The following is an 18909-nucleotide window of genomic DNA, read 5'->3' on the forward strand; positions in this document are numbered from 1 at the left end:
CGGGCACTCCAGAGGGCTAGATTCAGCTGGTGAAAGAACTTTTTTTGGGGGGGGGGGGGGGGGGGGGGGGGGGATTTTCCAGACCAGAATTTTCCAGGTGGGGGGGGGGGGGGGGGGAGGGGGGGGGAGGGGGGGGGGGGGGGGGACAGAACAAGGTTAAGTGGGCGAAATTTCTGAAGGGGATTCTCCGGGGCAAGGTTCTGCGGGCAAAGGAACTGTATTGACTTTCTCTGAAGTAACCTCGGCTTGTGCTTCTGCCTCCTGCTCTTCTGGTTCAGCAGCAGGAGCTTGGTGCTCTTCCGGAGAAGCTAGTATTCGGCAGCTAGCAGGCTTTCTTTTGCCTTTGCCTTGCCAGCAAAGTTGGCTTTTTCGGCTACCATAACTGCGTCCAATAAATGACACAACCCGCAAATAAGAGGTAATCTTTATTCATTTATAAGCAACATTTCCAACTGGTTTTATCTGGTTTAAATACTTTAGTCATCTCAAAAATGTTTCTCTCACTATCAAAATTTACAAATACGTCTACAGATTCACTTTATACAAAATAAACGGATCTGGGTCAAAACCCAGTTGAAAATGTTACAAATGTCAATTACATGAACGTCTGAAGAAATAAAATGGTACCATTCGACACGTAAAATTCATACGCCGAACGTCCGCCTCATAACAGTTCTGCATGACCTAACGGACTCTACTTGTTTGAGCTGTGTTTTTCAAACAAACTGTCAGCTGTTTTGAATACTACAAGTACCACTTTTTTAACATTGACAAATATGGAAAAAAAAAAACGTGACACATTTTTGTCAATAATTGACAATAGCTTATAATATTCCTGTTCCTGCATTTTTTTATACACAACACTTATAAGTTCAGTCTAAACATCTACCAATCATGATTTGAGTCTTTTAAAGTATTTTGTTTTTAAGTCATTTGTAAATGGTCGTAAAGAAATATCTTATTTTAACAAGTTCAATCCACAGATACTTCGTGCGTGACCGTCTCGGTTGTGACGACAGTGCGCTCTTCTCCATCTGCCACAGTCACACACTCTTGCGTGACGGTCGTCTTTGTCACACCATCCTCAGTGGTTTCAGTAAAAGAGCTGGTACGAGTTTCTTCGGAGGTTTTTTGCAAAGGGGCTTCCTGTGGTTCCTGTGCATGAGACAAATCAGCATCGTTGACAGCTGGTGGGTGGGGTTCCTGTAGTTCTTCCGGAGATACCGCTGTTTCGCTGACAGGTGGCGCAGACGGATCTTGTGTGGGTGCTTTTTCCGCTTCATTTTTCTTCTCTCCAGTTTTCTTAGGACTCGATGGTCTACCCTTAGGCGGGGATGTTGGACGCGCAGATCCTGGTTTCGTCTTTGTGGCCATTGTAGCAGGTTTACCGGGTTTGCCATCTTTGGCGTCCATCGGCCTCTTTGTGATGGTCGTTTTTGGTGGATGAGCCGGCGTCTTGGTTTCTCCAACGGTTTTAGGAACGCCTGCCACACTGGTCGTCTTCTTAACCATAGTCGTCTTCGAAGTTGCATCACCATTTTTGGTCTCTGTGGTTTTTGTCACCCTAGTTGTCTTTGCCGGAGACGCGCCCTTGGTCACGGTGGTGGTCTTACTTGTCATCCTTGTCGCAGCACCAGTAGCCTTGGGCTTGATTTCGATTTGGGGTTTGCCGTCTACATGGTCAGCGGTGGTCTTAGCATGCGCAGACTTGGGATGTGCACCTACAGCGCTTGTTGGCTTGGGTTTAGCCGCTGAGCTTGCAGGTCTTGTCTTACTGGCGTTCGTTGTGGTAGCAGGCTTTGTTTGTTTTTTGTCATCAGTTGCTGGCTTGGTACTTGATGTGGCTGGCTTTTTTGTAGTGCTTGCAGGACGAGTCGTCGTTTTGGCTGAACTTGGTTTTAAAGAATCTGGTTTAGCTGCTCCATTGGCGGGTCTGCCGGCTTGAGCGCTTGCTGGTCTCTTTGCGGATGCTAGAGGTCGCGCCTGACTCGGTTTAGCTGCTACTGTGCCGTTGTTGCTTGCAGGCCCAGACGGGGTAGATTTGGATGCTGGCCTTGTATTAGCTTGTGATTTGGCTGCAGCACTTTTCGGACGTTCGGGTTTATTTTCCTCTGCTTTCTTCTGCAAGGCCGGTCTACTAGCAGGTGTTCTGGAAGGTGGTTCCCCTGTTTTAGCCGATAACGTACCAGATTTTGTCGATCCGGGTTTTGCCGCTGAAGGTACTGATTTTGTAGAGGCAGCTCCTGTTTTAGCAGGTACAGCTTCAGGCTTCGCAGATGTAGCACCCGGTTTTGCTGTTGCAGCTCCAGGTTTTGCCGACGTGCCTGGTTTGGTGGACGATGAACCTGGTTTTGCAGATTTAGGATTCTTTGCATGCGTGGCCTTAGTAGCCGAGGTTTTGCTCGGAGATTTTCCTTTTGTTGTTGCTGATGCCGCTGCAACAGCAGCTCCAGTGGTTGCAACAGCTGTTGCTGTTACCGCTGCCGCAGCTACTGCCTCTTTTAACTTGTGCTCGTCAGCTGGCTCTCCACTCCTCTCAGATTCCGGCTTGGCCTCGTCTTCGACAGCATTGGGGGCAGCTTCCAAAGGAGGAGCAATCTCTGTTGATAGATCAGCTTCTGGGTGGGGAGATTCCCCAGGGCTAGGATCGGTAGGCGAAAGAACAGATGGGGACCCCCCAGGGCTAGGTTCAAGTTCAGCAGCAGGAGCTGGCTGCTCTTCAGGAGGAGCTACTAAGTATTCGGCAGGTAGCAGACTTTCAGGTGTTTGATTTTGGTCAACCCTTGACTCCGGCTGAGCTTTAACTGGCACTTCCTCTTGAGTAGAGTCGATGTGAACACTTTGGCCAGGAAGAGTTTCTTTATTAGGCGATTCTACAGATACATCAGCTTGCACTTCCTCTGGGCTAGATGCGATAACTTTACTTTGGGCAGCCTCTTCGTCTAAGGTTGACTGGATAGCATCGCTTTGAACTGGCATAACTTCTTCCTTGTGAGATTCTACCAGATCCTCTGCCGGAGCTTCGTCAGAGGTAGACTCAACAATATCACTTTGGACAGGCTTAACCTCAGCACTAGGTGACTCTGTGGGGACATCAGTGGGAACTTCCTCAACGGTAGACTCGATTTGATTACTCTGTACAGGAGAGGTTTCCTCACCAGCAGCTTCTACATGCCCAACAGCTTGTGCTTCCAAAGACTCACCCTCGACAGGTGTTTCTTCACTGGTTGGTTCAGCAATATCCACTTCCGGGGCTTCACCTTGAGGTACACTCTCTGTACCTTCCGACTCGGCCTTTCCCTCCTGGGATTCTATAATCAAAAATGAATCTATATTTGGATCACCACTTGAAAGTGCAACTTCGGCACTAGAAGGCTCCTGATCGGCTTCAACTTGGGAGCTTTCTGTTGCTAAACTTTCTTCAGGTTTAGTTGAATAAAATTCAGGTTGTAGTGGATCAAACATTGCCACATTAGTTTCTTGAGGCACATCTTGATCAGCAACACTGTCCGATTTACTAGCAGGTAAATCGATAGGTGATGTATCGTCTGGCGTGGAGGTAGGCTGAAGAACTGCTTGCAATTGCCCGTTTTGTGTCTCCCCCATCCCATTCATCTCCCCGTTCCATTGATCAGCCATTTTGCCTTGATTACTTTCTATCGAGTTGTCTCGGGATAATTTGCGGTCTTTACGTAGAACCCCTTTGTCAAAGCGAGACTTCAACTGAAAGAAAGTTTTACTAGTAAATGAAGGCGAGCTCTTGGAAGTTAGATTTGATTCGATTTTCCTGATAGCGTCAGAGATGTCTTTTTCGTCTTTTTCTGTTACCGAGAATTTTTTCCTCACACGGTCCCTCAATGTATAAGGATCAGAAGAACTGTCTATTCGTTCTCCTTTGCTTAGCACCACAGGAGAATCTGCAACAGCAAAAGAGATGTAAGGATACTCCCATGAAATTGAACCCATAATAAAAGGATAAGATGTGCATCATTAGGTGAGTAGAGATTCAGAATAAAAAGGGGGATCACAGCCTCAGTGTTGATAAGACCACTCCCTCCATGGATATCACCATAGGAACAAATCTCACAGTGATGGCAGGTACGGACGTGGTCGTCAGATGTCCTGTGAAGACTAGGCCCGAGCCGGGTCTGTCGTGGCGCATCCGTGGCCTACTTCTTCCAAAATAAGGCTATTCATGAAAATTGTGAGCTCCAAGAGTTAAAAGCAAGTTGATTCTTGAAATCCTTTGACAACAGGTTAATATTTTACCTGGCTTGTTGCTAGTACATATTTAATATATTGTAGTTTGTTTAGTACTTATAAAGTGCATCCTCATATTGAAAAGTGATAGATATTGCAACTAGCTAAGAATGACAGTTTTATAGTTTGTGTAGAACGACAATATGAACGACATTTTGCAATAGAGAATAGCGATACCCACATTGCTTTAAGCACAAAATCTAAAAAAGCGTTATTTTCTGCAATTTCTAAGTACTTATTTACTTATCAATTTCTTAGTACTTATAAAGTGCATCCTCATATTGAAAAGTGATAGATATTGCAACTAGCTAAGAATGACAGTTTTATAGTTTGTGTAGAACGACAATATGAACGACATTTTGCAATAGAGAATAACGATACCCACATTGCTTTAAGCACAAAATCTAAAAAAGCGTTATTTTCTGCAATTTCTAAGATCTGTAAAAATGTAATTTTACATGTTAAGTGACTAAATTTTCAAGTAAAAACAGGGCATGCTCTTGCATAAAACAGGTTGCACAATGCAATTCAGCAGAATAACCTTGAAAACGATTTACACTAATGGTGCAATCAATCTACAGCCGAGTAGCGAAGAATTCTTTCTGTAGAATTCAGTAGGGAATCTATCTGAATCACTGTGAAGGTAGAATTAAATTTTATTGGTAAATTATAAAATAATACACTAATAATTCTGTGCTCCAAAACTATAAGTACATTCAAAACCAAACCAAGCCAATAATTTCTTCAGCTTAAGATTTAAAATATTTCTGAAAAAATTAAAAAAATATATTTTGCTTTGGCAATTCTATCATACTGTCTAAACCAGCGATAGAGATTGGCACATCATATCGACCACAAAAAAGCATGCAAGACAAAAACCTCACAACAATCCCTCAACCCATCATTTTCCTAATGGCTTCAACTAGGTGCATGAGACAGGTCTTTAACAGGGGTCTTGGACTCGCATTAGGCATATTCGATATTCATATTAGTCATGTTCGAAGATCCATAGTACTTTGCGGGCGCTACCAAAGGTCACTCTCGTAAAAGAGCTGCTGAAAAGTTTACTAGTAACACTAGTTCTGGGGGCGTGACACGCCGGAAGCTTAGGACAAATTTAAAACTGACAGCCGATGAAAACAAAATTATTCTGATGGAATCAAATACAGTGCACTAAATCGTTGTCTTGTTTTTATTAGTTTGAACTTTTTGGGAAGAAAGGCTGTCATAGACAAAATGTGGAAAACTTAGCATTTGTTAAGAATATTTTCATACTGCTTGAAATAATATTAAGTATAATCAAAACAAAAATATAATTCGCATGTTAAAATGCTCCGTATCGACATTTTAGATGGCTATAAAAACGATATTAGAAAAACCCTCATAACACTACTATCTTCCTAAAGTGCATAATGATAATACTATTCAGGGGCGGATCCAGGATTTCAAAATGGGGTGGGGGGATATTGCCCCGTAAGACTAAAGCCCAGAAGGCAAAGGAAAATGGACAGTACTCCCGTCCCTTAGACATTTATTTTCTTCAAACAAAGTGACCTTTTTTTTACTCAATAAGGGGGGGGGATATCAACCCAATCCACCTCCGCTGTATCTGCCCCTGCCATTATAAGGAATGTGTATACATTCAATGGCTCAGAGACAGTACTAAATCAAAAATATATGTTGCAAAAAAAATTTCCCAAATAATACGGCTTATCATTGCAGAATATTTAACATTAGGAAAATAGGTGCAAAAGTTAATATTTGATACTTTACCTTTAGAATAAAGATTTGGCTGACTTTCTCTTCGCTTGACTTTATCCACAAGCTTTCCCCAGATCCCTGAAGAGCGCACAGGTGAACTTAAGTCTGTGGATTGTGCCTCAGAATCTGTTGATAGAAATAGATAATTAAACCTGAAAAAATAGTTATACAAATGCCTTATATTTAAAATCTATTACTACTCTGAAAAAGCCCATAGACCAAATGTACAAGATTGACCAATCATTTTACTTGCAGTGTGCAACCAACTAGTTTGTGTTGTGACAACAGAAACATGAAAGTCATTAATGGTTGATTGATTATGCACCTTTCCTAGCCTGCGTAGCAAGCGTTTCTGTGAAGTTTCAGCAGGAATAGAGAGCGAACTAGGAATATGGTCACGCGAAAAATGAGGCAAGCGCAAAAAAAGAGAAAGGGGAGGGGGAAGGGGAAGAAGGAAATGCTTGCCAACACTCATTGTCTTTTTGGTTAACAGTGAAGAGTCTGCGATCATTTTCTGATTGCAGAATTCGAGGCTTCTGATTGGCGCGGCGTGGCTAAGGCTGAGTGACATTTCGCAGATTCACACTCTCACAATTCCTCAAAATAGCATTGCACAAGGATCCACTGAAAGATGTTTAAGTGACTGAGACAGGGGTGCGTTATACAAACAGCTATTGGGTGGTCCTAGCAAGGATGTATATATTGCAACTTGAGGCAAATTCAAAGGAAGACAACATGCTTGCGTGTTAGTCGTTCACGCCGTCAAGGTGGAATCGTGACATTTGAGTTGGATTGGAACTTTTTTTGCAGCTTGCAGTTTGGCTCTTTTCTTGTCTATGTAAATTTACGGTAGGTTTTCGAGCTGCATGCATATAGAATGATGTTGAGATCGCTTAGTAAACTCTGCATGTGAGTGTTCGCTTCGAAATTGGCTATAAACAAAACATGACAACCCAAATCGCGCTCAATGTGATGCCTGAAGTCGCATTTGCAAACTTTGTAATTCTTAGTTTGGTTAAAAGAAAAACAACGTACATTTCACACATCTACAATCTGCAAACCCTGCAATGAACCCAAAATGAGATCATAAGGAGGTTTTGGGGGGAACTAAGTTTGACAGCTGTTTTGAATTATACACGCTTGTCAAGGTTTGTCACTTGCGAGGCGTATCTGAGAAATACTACGGAGTGCTTGCAAGCATTTCCTTCTCTCTCCCCATTCTTCACGCAGCCACATTCTTCGCTCGGAACACCACAGAAACGCTTGCTATGCAGGCCACACCTTTGCCAGACAAGGATTTTAAATCCTTACCATTCTCAAAAGAAGGAATAAAAGTATTGTGTGTACTATTCAGCCCTGCCAACATGAATGCTAGCCCCAAAATGCCTTATTCTCATTGATAATTTATCATGATAATGACAAACAACTCAAAGACTGTCTCAACTGATATTTAATCTGAGTGATTACTGTTAAGAACTAAGAAATCATTTGTTTCTTTAAAAAAAAAGTTGTACAATCTTGATATTTTGATATCCTCCCCCCACCAAAAAAAGGTATCTGTGATTTGTGTACTAATTGGTTTACTCTGTGAATAATGGTTTGCAAACTAAACTGATCCTCTGAGCCTTTAAAATAAAACGAAAGACGATTATCTACAAATATCCTGGCTGATAATTAAAATTCAAAGATAAAAAGCTATATTTATCTAGACAGAACTGGAATTGACAGATAAAACTTAAAATTCTAAACCAATGGATTATTCATTAACAAACAAGTAAGTGTCTCGATTAAACAATTTTGCTTCAAATTTGAACTTTTTTTCTTTTTAATTTTGCCAAGGTGCAGCGTATTTACATAAGCAAAACTAAGACATCACGTCACCTTATTATCATTACGATTTCTTTTGGAAGGTTGGGTTCAATTTGTTTTTGTTCAAGTGAATTGTAGCAGAAAATAGGTTATCGAAACGCAATTAATCTAAGGAGAAATATCGATTTAAAACTGTCAAGATAATAAAGCAATGATAAAACGGAAACGTAAAATCCCTTTTAGTTCACAACAACAAAAATTTTAAACGAAAATATAATTTACTGTTAATAAATCATTTCCCCTTAGGTGCAACGGGAAAGATATGTTAGAGGTATATCGACAAAGGAATATTATACTGGAAGGGTAGTTACATGAGGAAGGGTAGCTACATGATTGATACCATAAATAAAGGTTACAAAATACTGTCGAACATACTATAGACGTGTTTGTTCAAAACACACTGCTTGCGCACGGCGCTCATGATCAATTCATCAACGAAAGAGTTATCGGCGTCCTTTATAAAAAATACAAACAATAATTCCACGCGAAATGTTTCAGGATAGGAATACTTTATCAGATATTTACTCTGTTTTTCTCCCTTGACCTCTTGTTCACATCTCAAATAAACCATATATCGGAACGCAGTGGGTAGAATGACAACCATATTATGACTTGTGGCATATTACTGAGAAATGAATGTTTGCGCGTCCATTGGCCATACCAGTTAATCAATTTGACTAAACGGTGAAAGTTTGGAATGGGAAGACATTTGATAACCGTGGGCTATATAATAGTGTATTTTCTTAACCAGGAAGAACAAATAAAATGCTGTGAAAACTAGTCACAGCGGGGAATATTTCTGTGGTACCAAAAAAAACAGTTAAGTAATAAGAAAATACACGACTAACAGTTAAAGACACAAAACGGCGAAAATAAGCGAGAATATTAACCATTAAATACCGATACATGCTTCGGCGTGAATAGAATAATTTGATACATCTTTTGTGATCGAGTATTTCTTCGATCAAGCATTCTTAGTTTGATATCGAACGACGGTTACTCAAACCAGCTCACTCAAACGCAACATAAAATTATTTATCGTACCTCCATATCGAAATATCAAGCAGAGAAAAGCCGGGTATAAATCGAAATATCCAAACTGGTCTAAAGTAAAAACTCTCAAGTGTCTGGCTCGGAATATTTCTACAAGAAATCACACCCAATTTCATACATTGTACAATTTGATTTCTCAAAAGGCGTGCAAGAAAAAGTAGATTCCTCGATTGTAGCAACCATTCCACAAACTTAAAACCTCGATCATCCATTCAGGGATTAAATTGACTGTATTAAATCCCACTGGAACAGACATGTTTGAATTTCTTTCGTGTAACACCCAAACACATTGTGCTTGTGTATTGCACAAGTCGAACCGACGGTCAGCTTCCTATGCTAGAGTTGAACAGTACGCTGTCAAACTAGAGTCAAAAACCGTACCTTTCAAGCCAGGAATCCGAAGATATATTCCTTGATGCTGAACGAAGACAACTTGTCGTAAAGGCAAAACCTTTGCGAAGCTTTCTAGCGTTTAACAGAGACAAGATCCTTCGTAGATGGCGCCTTCGATAGTACAAAACCACACTATCCCTAGGGTAGCAAAACGTACCACAAGGGTGGGAAATGCAACAGCCAATCACCGTGCGAGGAAAACAATAGCTGTCAAATAGGTTCCCAAAACACGTCTGAAATCAGCAAGAAACCGGTTCGGGCGGTGTGCAAATTTCGGTCGCCATTTCTTACTCACGATTTATTACTATCTCAAAGTTGACTACCTAAAAATTGGGAAGGGAAACGTATTTGTAATCGAAAATCAATTGTTCAGAATTAGATCCTAGAGTTTTGATGAGGTACGATTTTTTTTCGTGAGAGAGCAACGGTGTCCTACGGTCTTTACAAAAGGATGGATCTACTGGTCTAAGACCTAACAATTCGAGGTAAGAGACCCCACACCTGGCCGTGGTAAAAATAGAAATTATTTCCTTTGTGATTTGCTATTGTTAAAGAAACGACTTTTTTGCAAATTGTAAAATTCATAATCAGCTCGCGGAATTCTAAACTCGAGAAATGTGATACTCATCATTGCTCTTTACACTAGCTTGTAATATCTTAACTACAAAAGAAAGCAAAAATCTTCTTGAGGAATCATTTAAAGTAATAATAGCTCAGGAAGGGTCTCCTTGAAGGATTGTTTTCTTAGTTAAGTGGTAAAATAATCTTGGATTATAAAATTTGTTATGATTCCGTACTTTGAGGCATGAAAATTGTCACGCAATCATCAGTCACGCATAGCCTAGAACATGATTCAGTTTTGTTTTTCTTGACATCGTTCCTTCTAATTAATTTTTAATCATATTCAAATTATGATCATGATTTTGATAGCACACAGAACATAAAAACTCCTGGGAAATTTTAGCCCACAGTCCAGAAAGAACCCTGGGAAATTCTCTAGTGACCTGACCCTTTGTAAGGAGGTCTCTCATTATCTAATGATTGGTAAGTAATAAATGAGGGAGAAAAGAGATAAGGAAAATAGGAGTTTACATGGGTCAACACGCGTCTATCAGGTTGAGCACAGGGTTTAATAAACAAGGTTTAATCAAAATGTATTAAAACTGGACCATAGTCTTGATGTGGCAATTTTTTTTCTATTTTATTCTTTCTCTTCTTCCCTATCAACATACATGACAACTGATTGTACCTTTTTAGCGAAAAATTATTTTATAGAAAATAGTCATTTTGCCTATTTTCTATTAAAATATTTGAAACAACAATTCCCTTCGCGTAGCGCAGTTTATCAAACACCCTCGTTAGATCTATAACTGGGTTTGTTTATGAAAAGTTTCTGTGCGGCAAACGCCTGCTAGGTTAAACTCACCTCTCCCCCCAAAAAAATGAATATACCCCACCCTCCCCCTGAAAATTCTCAAGCCTTGAGATTTTCGGAGGTTGACAGGTATCAGCATAACAAAAGTGTTTCACTTTTTTTACTCCTTTTATTTGTGACTGAGATTTTGAAACTAGTGATACATCCACTGCTCTTTTATTACTAAAGAAAAGATTGTGGTTAAAAATGGAAAAAAATGGAGCTGAAAAAGGCAGTGTTATAATTTTGTGGTTCAACCTTCTATGGAGCTTGAAGGAATCAATATCCAAGATGATGCACTGTCAACAACACATGGTCTGGGCCATGATTATATATGGAAACCAAAGAAATACCATGACAAATCATTTATACGGTTCCCCCCTTACCCACCCAGCCCCAACTCATTATCTTCACTAGCAGATACAAACAATAAAATGGGAAGTGGACAAATTAGACAATAAGCCCAACAGGGGCCAAATGCTAAACATATCTAAAAAATTGATCAAAATGAGTTGGGGTATTTAAAGACATACAACATAATTTATTTAGTTTTCAGTACCCCCCTCCCCTACTAAGAATTGGTTAGCCACACCCAGTCCACACCTGGATTCACCATCATTGCATAACAAACATCAATGACATACTTGCAGGCTTTGGGGCGTGCGTCATGATATAGTGCTCCAGTGTGTCCCATCCCCCGCCGATACGTACCAGGAGGTGGTCGTTAAGCATCTAGGAAAGACAAGATAGAGCTGTAACTTTCATGCTGTATTACAGGTATGGGAGTGTCTGGATATAGGGAGAATTGGCTACTTATCTGAATAGGGCAGTGGTAGAGGAGGGGTGGCAAGCCAACCCCTTAGATCAAGAAAAGTGGACAACTGGAGTAGCAGTTGGTAGAGCATGGCTTTGTGGTGCCTGTGTCTCTCACCACTGGGTTAAAGGCTTCATTACAGAAGGCCTGTACCCAGGATTTTTCTTGGGGGAGGGGGGGGGGGTGTGAAATCCAAAAAAGTGGGACCTAAGATTTACAGAAGGGGGGGGGGGGGGGGTTGAGAAGGGGTTTCTCTGATAAAAATCTGACCATGCTTTTGCAGTATCTCCACGGGATTTTATTGTCGGATTTGGCTACATACCAGAGTGATCTAGCTGATGCTTAATAGTTTTGTCTACAAATAGGGTATAGGGCATGCAGTACATTTTGACACACATAATGATTATAAGCTTACCCTCACGAACATCACTTTGCCAAGTATAATGTACTTCCCTTCCTTCAGACGGTGAACAAACTTGATGTTGTAGTCTTCTGCAATTTTACAAACCTAAAAACACGAGAAAGCAAAGTTAAAAACTTAGCTAGGAATGTAAGCAGGGGCTGACACCCCATCTGACCATCAAAAAAACTTTCATTTATTGAAACGTTCCATGAGAGGTGAAAGGGAATTCCATCTGATTGCAGAAGCATTTCTATTCCTGTCATATATGTTCCCATCAAAATTTTAAGAAAATCTAAATGACTTTATAAATGAATATTTCTTAATACATAAATAATTTATCACTTACATTTTGATTTCTTTTTCAGCAAGTTTCAAAATTATAAAGAAAAAATACTGTTAATGATTTTCTATTAAGGAATATATTTAATGCATAAATTAAATGATTTATCACTTTTTAATTTTTTTTCTGCATGTATTTACATACACATGTCTTCTTTCTCAGCAAGTTTTAGTTATTTAATATTTTATACATAGAATAAATGAGCTATAAAACGACAAACTTCACTGCTACTGGACTGTAACAGAACACATAAATTATTTGAAAAAAAAAAATAGAAAATTGTTTTCATCAGGGTACATGTTATGTGTATTTTCAATTGCATGAATCATATGAAAAATGCAATATATACGATATGTAACGGAGTTCTCATTAGCATAGCATAATAAATGGTATTTTCTGATGTTGTGGTGAATATCAAATTGGGTGTATGATTTACTCTTTATTCTATGCGGTAGTTCAGTATAAATAATTCCGGAAAACCAAGATGAAAAATGTTCGCAAATTCGCGATTCGCAAACAAGATGTGTGTTTACTCAATTCATAATATACGCTAATTATAAAATTGGAAATCGGTTATTTGCGTTACTTGTCATTTGTTCAGCTTCAGTAGTCGTGAATAAAAAAATAATAATAAAATAAACAGATCTTGAGAGCGATAATTACATGCCTGAGGTTCAGAAAAAAGTCTTTTTTGGGGTGCAAATAACATCAATATGTAGAGCGATTTGATTTCTTGTAATTTTCACTCAGTTTCTTGCAGAAACTATTTCACATAGCGGCAGTCAAATGGTTTCTCGGCACTTGAATTGGTTCACTTTTTAGTTTATAGCGAGTGTTCAAACTACACATTAAAGGACAATTATTTGAATTATCCAAAATAAAATTTAAAAACAAGTTAGACTATAATATTTTGGTTAATTGATCCCGATAAAACAAAGCTAGTTAACTTTTGGTAATTTTTCTCACATTGCTAGTCAAAATAGCGTATAATTGAGTTGTTAATTGTGAGCTCCGGAAAAACTGTACCAGTGATTGCAGACTAGCGGGTGATTGTTATCTTTTTTATCGCTCTCTGCTCTTGACAGGATCGGGCCCAGACAAATTATTATGCAGCCTGGTTATACATAAACAAAACTGTCACTTTTAGAAAAAGGTATCATATTAGGACAGAATTACTCCGTTTGATGCCAATGGAAAACCAGTTTAGCACCAACTTATACTTTCAATTAGTCACGATTATGGTTATGATAGACGTTTTCGTTTAGAAAGTAAATTAGCCAAAATTAAAAGTCCATTATAACTCCAAATTACTTAAACATAAAAAAACACCATTTCTTAATATGAATTAAGCAAAAAGCTCATTCCAAAGCACTCAATTTTTAGTTATTATGTTGTCATTTTTAAATTGATTCTAAACTTTAAAGCTATACCCACTCTCTTGTGACATAAAAGAAGAATAATTAAAGCTATTGTCAAACACAAGAGGTTTTGAGTGATTTACAAAGCTTTGTAACACATGCTTAATCACTGTTATAATTGTTCCAAATGACAATGTGAAATTTACCTTTTTGTCCAATTCTGTCTTAGGATGTGTGATCTCCAATAACGAAGGGGTTTTTGCTTTCTCCCCTTTGCCATGTCTTTTTCGATCTTTGGTACCTCGCGCGCTGTCGTTTGGGTCCTTGATAATCGATTGTTTATCCTCATGGATTTCTGTGTTCAAATTCAAACGAGGGCTAGTTGGCTGGTCGCCTTCGTCGAATACTGAATCAACCCCGGAGTCTGAATCAGGACTTCTATCGCCAGGAATATCGTACACATTTCCTGTATTGACTGCAGCAATGTCTATATCCTGTCCCAAGCACACATCGTCCTCCAAATCGTTTGCTTCCTCTTCGTCGATCTCCTGTTCAAGCTGTATCAATTTGGGTACTTGTTTAATCTCGTATTTAATTACTCTCCTCGCTATTTCCATCAGGCAAATCACGATTTCACGGCCACCAGTCCTACATTCGTCGACTAGTACAACATCGTTCGACTCAAACAATATCGCCTCTGGTATGTCGTGCCACCTACACCAGGTTAGAAATTTCTGAACATTTTCCCTTGAGTGGAATAATTTGGACTCTCTATGCCCTCTCTTCGATTCTTTAAACTTGATCTTTTTACCAGGCACATGTGTATTGTGTTTTTGACCATAGGTATCCGCCATCTCTTGGATATAATTAGCCAGCTTACACAAGAGTGTGCCGTCTTCAAGTGCGTAGAAAAATAACTCTGGAGTTATGATTATCTCCGTGAAGAGTTTCGCAAGCCATGCAGTCTCGTCTTCGATCATCGCGTAAAGTAGCTCATTCTCCTTTTCCCAGCGTTGAAAACTTTGGACGCTGTTCGTTTTTAGCCGTCGCAAGTTGGCCCGATTCCTCGGAGTACATGTAACATCTAAAGTGAGCTCAGAGCTGACGGGGGAGCCCAGGTCCATTGTTGATGCCTCAAAGTTCGGATTTTCTGTGCAATTGACATAAAATGAGTGTCTCCATGCGTTCTTGGAGTTGGGAAAACTTTCCCGCTTCGTGCAAAATACAAATTAGCCTGAAATCCGCGGGTTGTCTGACTGTAACGCAAAGTCAACGCAAATGAGTGCTGGCGCTTCTGATAGTCATTATCACAGTTCCCAACTGATGAGGAAATCTGTTTACGAATTAAGAAGTCCACATTCCCTCTGACAGCGATGAATATCAAAACAACGTAAAAATAACAATCGGGTCGATCGTGTACCGCAAGCTCATCTCTGTGGAGCGTGATGCTGAGTATGAATTGATCACCCCGGGGAATGCTATAAGAGATAAGTCATCAACGCTAGCCAATCAGGGTGCTTCTCATAAATCCCTAACTCGTCACTTGTAACGCAATGTATGATTCCTGCGTGCGAGAAGACAGTGGAAAAAGTTATCTCAACAAACAAACAATAATTAAACTCGCTACCGATCGTTTCCAGCAAAAAATGCATTTACAATTCGGTTAAAATGTTTACGAGCTTTTTAAGGCAAGCTCGAGTTCTAATTATCAGGCATTATTTATAATTCCTGCTGATTAGAAAAAGATCAAAAAGGCTTTGCTAGGATGCATTGCCAACTTGCAAAAATCCCAGGCATTCAAACAAACTAATTACTAAGACACGAAAAACTTGCGTTTTAATGCAATGTGTACATTAATCATTAATAAGTGCCCCTAATGCATTTTTGTCAAAATACGTCGTATATTTTAAACCGGCGGTGAAATGGCTTGTGCTAAATTTAAACATGAGCTATAAAATACCGGATTCCCAAACTATCCCCCAGAAAGGCTCAAAAGGCCATTTTCTAAGATTCATTCTGTCACGGCCATTGCAATAACCAACGGTTAGGCGTCAGAAATAAATCACTTATAGCCATTCTATTATTCAGAAAGCCCTATTTTTTAAATACTTGGAAAGATAAAAAAAAAAGGATGGGTCGCCAATACGATACTGAGGTTTACTGCTAGAAAAGGCAACTTATTGTATCTTAGCCAATATCAGTCCATGAGTAATGGGATCCGGGCCAACGCGACCATTCAGAACTGTCAGAATCTTCCACGGGCGGCTTCAGCCGAACTCTTACTGAATATAAATCACCCCCACCTAACGATTAATGTTATTAGATATGGTATTAAGTGTTTTTCCACTTGAACACAATTTTCGCATGTGAAAGTCTGCGCGGGGAACAAGGTCGCAATGTGGTGTTAACAAACACTCAACAAAACTGTTTTCCGGCAAAATTGTTCATTATTACATATAATAATTGATATAGTTATTATTATTGCTATAGTGATCCGGGTAAGTTTGATTTATGAATTTGTCTTCCCTACGCGGATCGTTACAAGGACCACAGGCGAGTACACAGGGGGGAGGGGAGGGGGATAAGTGCACAGGCATATGTATCATGTGGGCGGCTAAGGGGGGTGCGCGCGCTCATCCTGTGCACCCCCCCCCCCCCCCCCCTATTAACACGCCCACACCAAATTCCCAGCAAAACTAGCAAATATAGGGTTACAATAAAAACAAGAAGCAGAGGGCTTACGAGTCCGAGATATAGAACATTTCACCTTATTATTGTTCACAAATACCGAGGGTGTGTGTAAGGAGTTTAGGAGGCCAGCTTGCAGGCTTTACCCTTCACGTCGTTGTTACACTATGGATAGGAGGGTAGAGATAGGAAAGTGTAGCCTACGTAGCAAGCGCAAGGGAGAAAAGGGATAGAACCTGCGCGCGCATCCTCCGTCTCTCTTCTAGGCTCACTAAGCAGGCCGGCTAGGCCCAGGTATCTTGCTAGATAGCTATAGGGCAAAACAAAGGGATAAAAATATAGGTAAGGGATTTCTGCAAACAAAATATCTACTGACAATTAACAAGATATAAGACGTACGAAAATATATTTTATTGGATCATACCCCTACAAACCAGTCCCAAGATGCCGGGGGTGATGATTCCCCAATCAGGATTGGCAACGTGTCGAATTTGACCATTTACAATTCGCTTGTCGAATCCGTTGTATCGCGACGCCGCATTTTTATCACATCGATTTGTTTTTGTTTTTTGGGATTTTTTTTTTTTATAAGCCAATCAGATTCTTGCCATCTCTCGCCTAGTGCAGTTGCCTGGCTTTCTGTCGCGACACTGTCTGGTTTTGGTCCAGAGGGTAGCCAGGGAAGTGCACAAAGCGAGACTCTGGCTCAGAATGGTTTTTCTGACGGAACAGAAAACCAAAGCAAATGGTGTTTTGAAAACGCGGGTCGCGATGCAACGGATTCGACAGTAATTCGTGGTTCTTACGGTTTAGATTGAATTATTTAATCAGAAGAGTGGGTTTTCATTTCTCTAACCAAGTGTCACCAATACTTCTATATATATTCCTTCCACATGGATTCTTTTTGTTGATTGACGCGAGTAGAATGAGAAACCGTACTGAGATAGGGTCACATGCTCTCAAGGGAACGACTGTTCGACATCTGACGGGTCGGTGACGAAAATCTCCCAAAGGGAAAAATATCGAAAACAAAGTATTTTCAGCACAAATTCAAGAGAAAAAAATATAGGGACCAACTGGCCGAGAGAAAAAAGAGCAGCAGAAATAATAATTATATATAAAAATATTACCCCCACATCAGATGAAATGGTCGTTACCTTCAAGGTGTGGCGCGTAGCGTTATGTTACCGTATAACATGACTTCGGCGTAACGTGACCTCATCACGGCTACACAAAAGTACACGTTGTTGTAACACGATATGCCACGGAAAGAACAAATTCACATATACCGGCTAGTCATCAGATCCAAATACGGAGGTCTTTTTCTTTTCAGATAAACTAGAGACAGTTTGGAGCTCTGTCACGCAATAGTGTCATGCAATTACTGGGCAAACTGCGTGACAGGTCAAGAGACTGGCTATAGCCCCTAGCTGTTAATGGTGCACTTTCCTAACTTACAACCCACGACCATTATCGGATTGTCTGCAAATCGTTTGAATTATATAAACTAACTACAATGTTAGACGCTTTTTTGCGCTATGTACAAAGTCAATTTGTGAAGGCCGTAAGAAGCCTGGTACGAGAAGCACTTGCCACGTGCCTTTAAATCGTTCGGCTCATGCACCTATCAGCGGTTATACGCGAAAAACTACCGAATAATCGCTTTTCTGGCTTCTGGGTTTGGTAAACTATTTCTGTCCGACGCAAATCGTAATTCCTTAGTCCTTTATGGCGTTATAAATTCCGTGACGGATATTTGTAGCACCATTCGCGTGACATCAATTTCTCCACAGGCTGTGGTCCGAAAGATATTCTACTTCGGTCGATGAGCCCTAATCACCGAGACTACATGGTCCAATACGACACAGGCAAACCATTCCAGGTGTTGACGAAGACATATATATTTAGAAATAAATTACATCATCTCCTTTACCCGTCTTGGCTGAATCATTCCTATAAATAATAAATTCGTAATTATTGTATAAATAAACTATAAAGGCACGGATAAAATGTGTAATACATTAATCATTCCATAGGAGAACTTTAGACAATATTTGATTTTTATAAAGAGTCACAAATGATCTGTTTTTAAGGTTAAAGCAACGGTACTGTTAATTGAATGAAAAAGTGTGTGTCCTTATATCACTGTTTGTAAGGGGCTTTTAAAAAAGTGCAGTGGCTGATCCAAAATGGGGGGGGGGGGGGGGGGGGGGAGGGAACCGGCCTCCCCAACCCGCCCTGGAACAAAATTTTAGAAGAAATGTACGGCAGTTTTGTGACGAATTTTAGACGGGATTGCAGACATTAGTTTAATCGATACTTACCGGTCATTCTCCATTGATTCCTGAAAGAAAGGAATGGAAATGTGAATACGTGAAACTAATAATACCCTTTTGGCACAGTGTAGACACCATCTGTATTGATGCAATCCACGAGATCAAAATCACATGAGATTAAAATCACGCGCTTACCTCTTGTCCCGCTGACGGCGACTGGGTACCAGGACTCGATGAGGCAGACATGGAGGCCAGGTCACCTAATAATAAATGCAGGGGT

The 18909-nt window shown here is 40.1% G+C and overlaps 2 protein-coding genes and 2 long non-coding RNA genes across 10 annotated transcripts in view; 2 read left to right on the plus strand and 2 right to left on the minus strand.

Moving 5' to 3' along the window:
* Positions 1-412: 412 nt before the first annotated feature.
* Positions 413-14789, minus strand: LOC5503992 (GAS2-like protein 2A). The gene is made up of 5 exons (XM_001624875.3): positions 13872-14789; positions 11980-12072; positions 11395-11482; positions 6034-6147; positions 413-3917 (listed from the first exon to the last, which is right to left on the minus strand). Exons 1-5 carry the CDS (start codon positions 14787-14789, stop codon positions 973-975), a joined length of 4158 nt encoding a protein of 1385 aa, XP_001624925.3. The 3' UTR covers positions 413-972.
* LOC116611744 lies at positions 9306-12707 on the plus strand. The gene is made up of 3 exons (XR_007308185.1): positions 9306-9821; positions 11401-11527; positions 12333-12707. It is a non-coding gene; the product is annotated as an uncharacterized LOC116611744 (long non-coding RNA).
* Positions 14247-16105, plus strand: LOC125563173. The gene is made up of 2 exons (XR_007308186.1): positions 14247-14388; positions 14509-16105. It is a non-coding gene; the product is annotated as an uncharacterized LOC125563173 (long non-coding RNA).
* Positions 16106-16742: 637 nt separating this feature from the next.
* The window catches only part of LOC5503990 (A-kinase anchor protein 13), a 35349-nt gene continuing 33182 nt past the window's right edge, over positions 16743-18909 (minus strand). For all 7 annotated transcript variants that reach the window (XM_048728121.1, XM_048728119.1, XM_048728116.1 and 4 more), the window contains 3 exons: positions 18825-18889; positions 18678-18697; positions 16743-18306 (listed from right to left, as the gene is read on the minus strand). In XM_048728121.1, the coding sequence (XP_048584078.1) occupies positions 18258-18306; positions 18678-18697; positions 18825-18889 (134 nt within the window). In that variant the 3' untranslated portion in view covers positions 16743-18257. The remainder of the gene's footprint in view (positions 18307-18677; positions 18698-18824; positions 18890-18909) is intronic.

Source organism: Nematostella vectensis, chromosome 5 (assembly GCF_932526225.1).
Source record: "Nematostella vectensis chromosome 5, jaNemVect1.1, whole genome shotgun sequence".
Lineage (NCBI taxonomy): Eukaryota > Metazoa > Cnidaria > Anthozoa > Actiniaria > Edwardsiidae > Nematostella > Nematostella vectensis.

What these genes read in the sequence shown, in the direction of transcription:
- LOC5503992 (XM_001624875.3), bottom strand. Translation starts at nt 14,789, where the DNA reads ATGGACCTGGGCTCCCCCGTCAGCTCTGAGCTCACTTTAGATGTTACA. An exon ending in AGACAGAATTGGACAAAAAG is followed by an intron (nt 12,073 to 13,871) that starts GTAAATTTCACA and finishes TCGTGTTTTTAG; the next exon opens with GTTTGTAAAATTGCAGAAGA. An exon ending in GCCAAATCTTTATTCTAAAG is followed by an intron (nt 3,918 to 6,033) that starts GTAAAGTATCAA and finishes TTGCTGTTGCAG; the next exon opens with ATTCTCCTGTGGTGCTAAGC.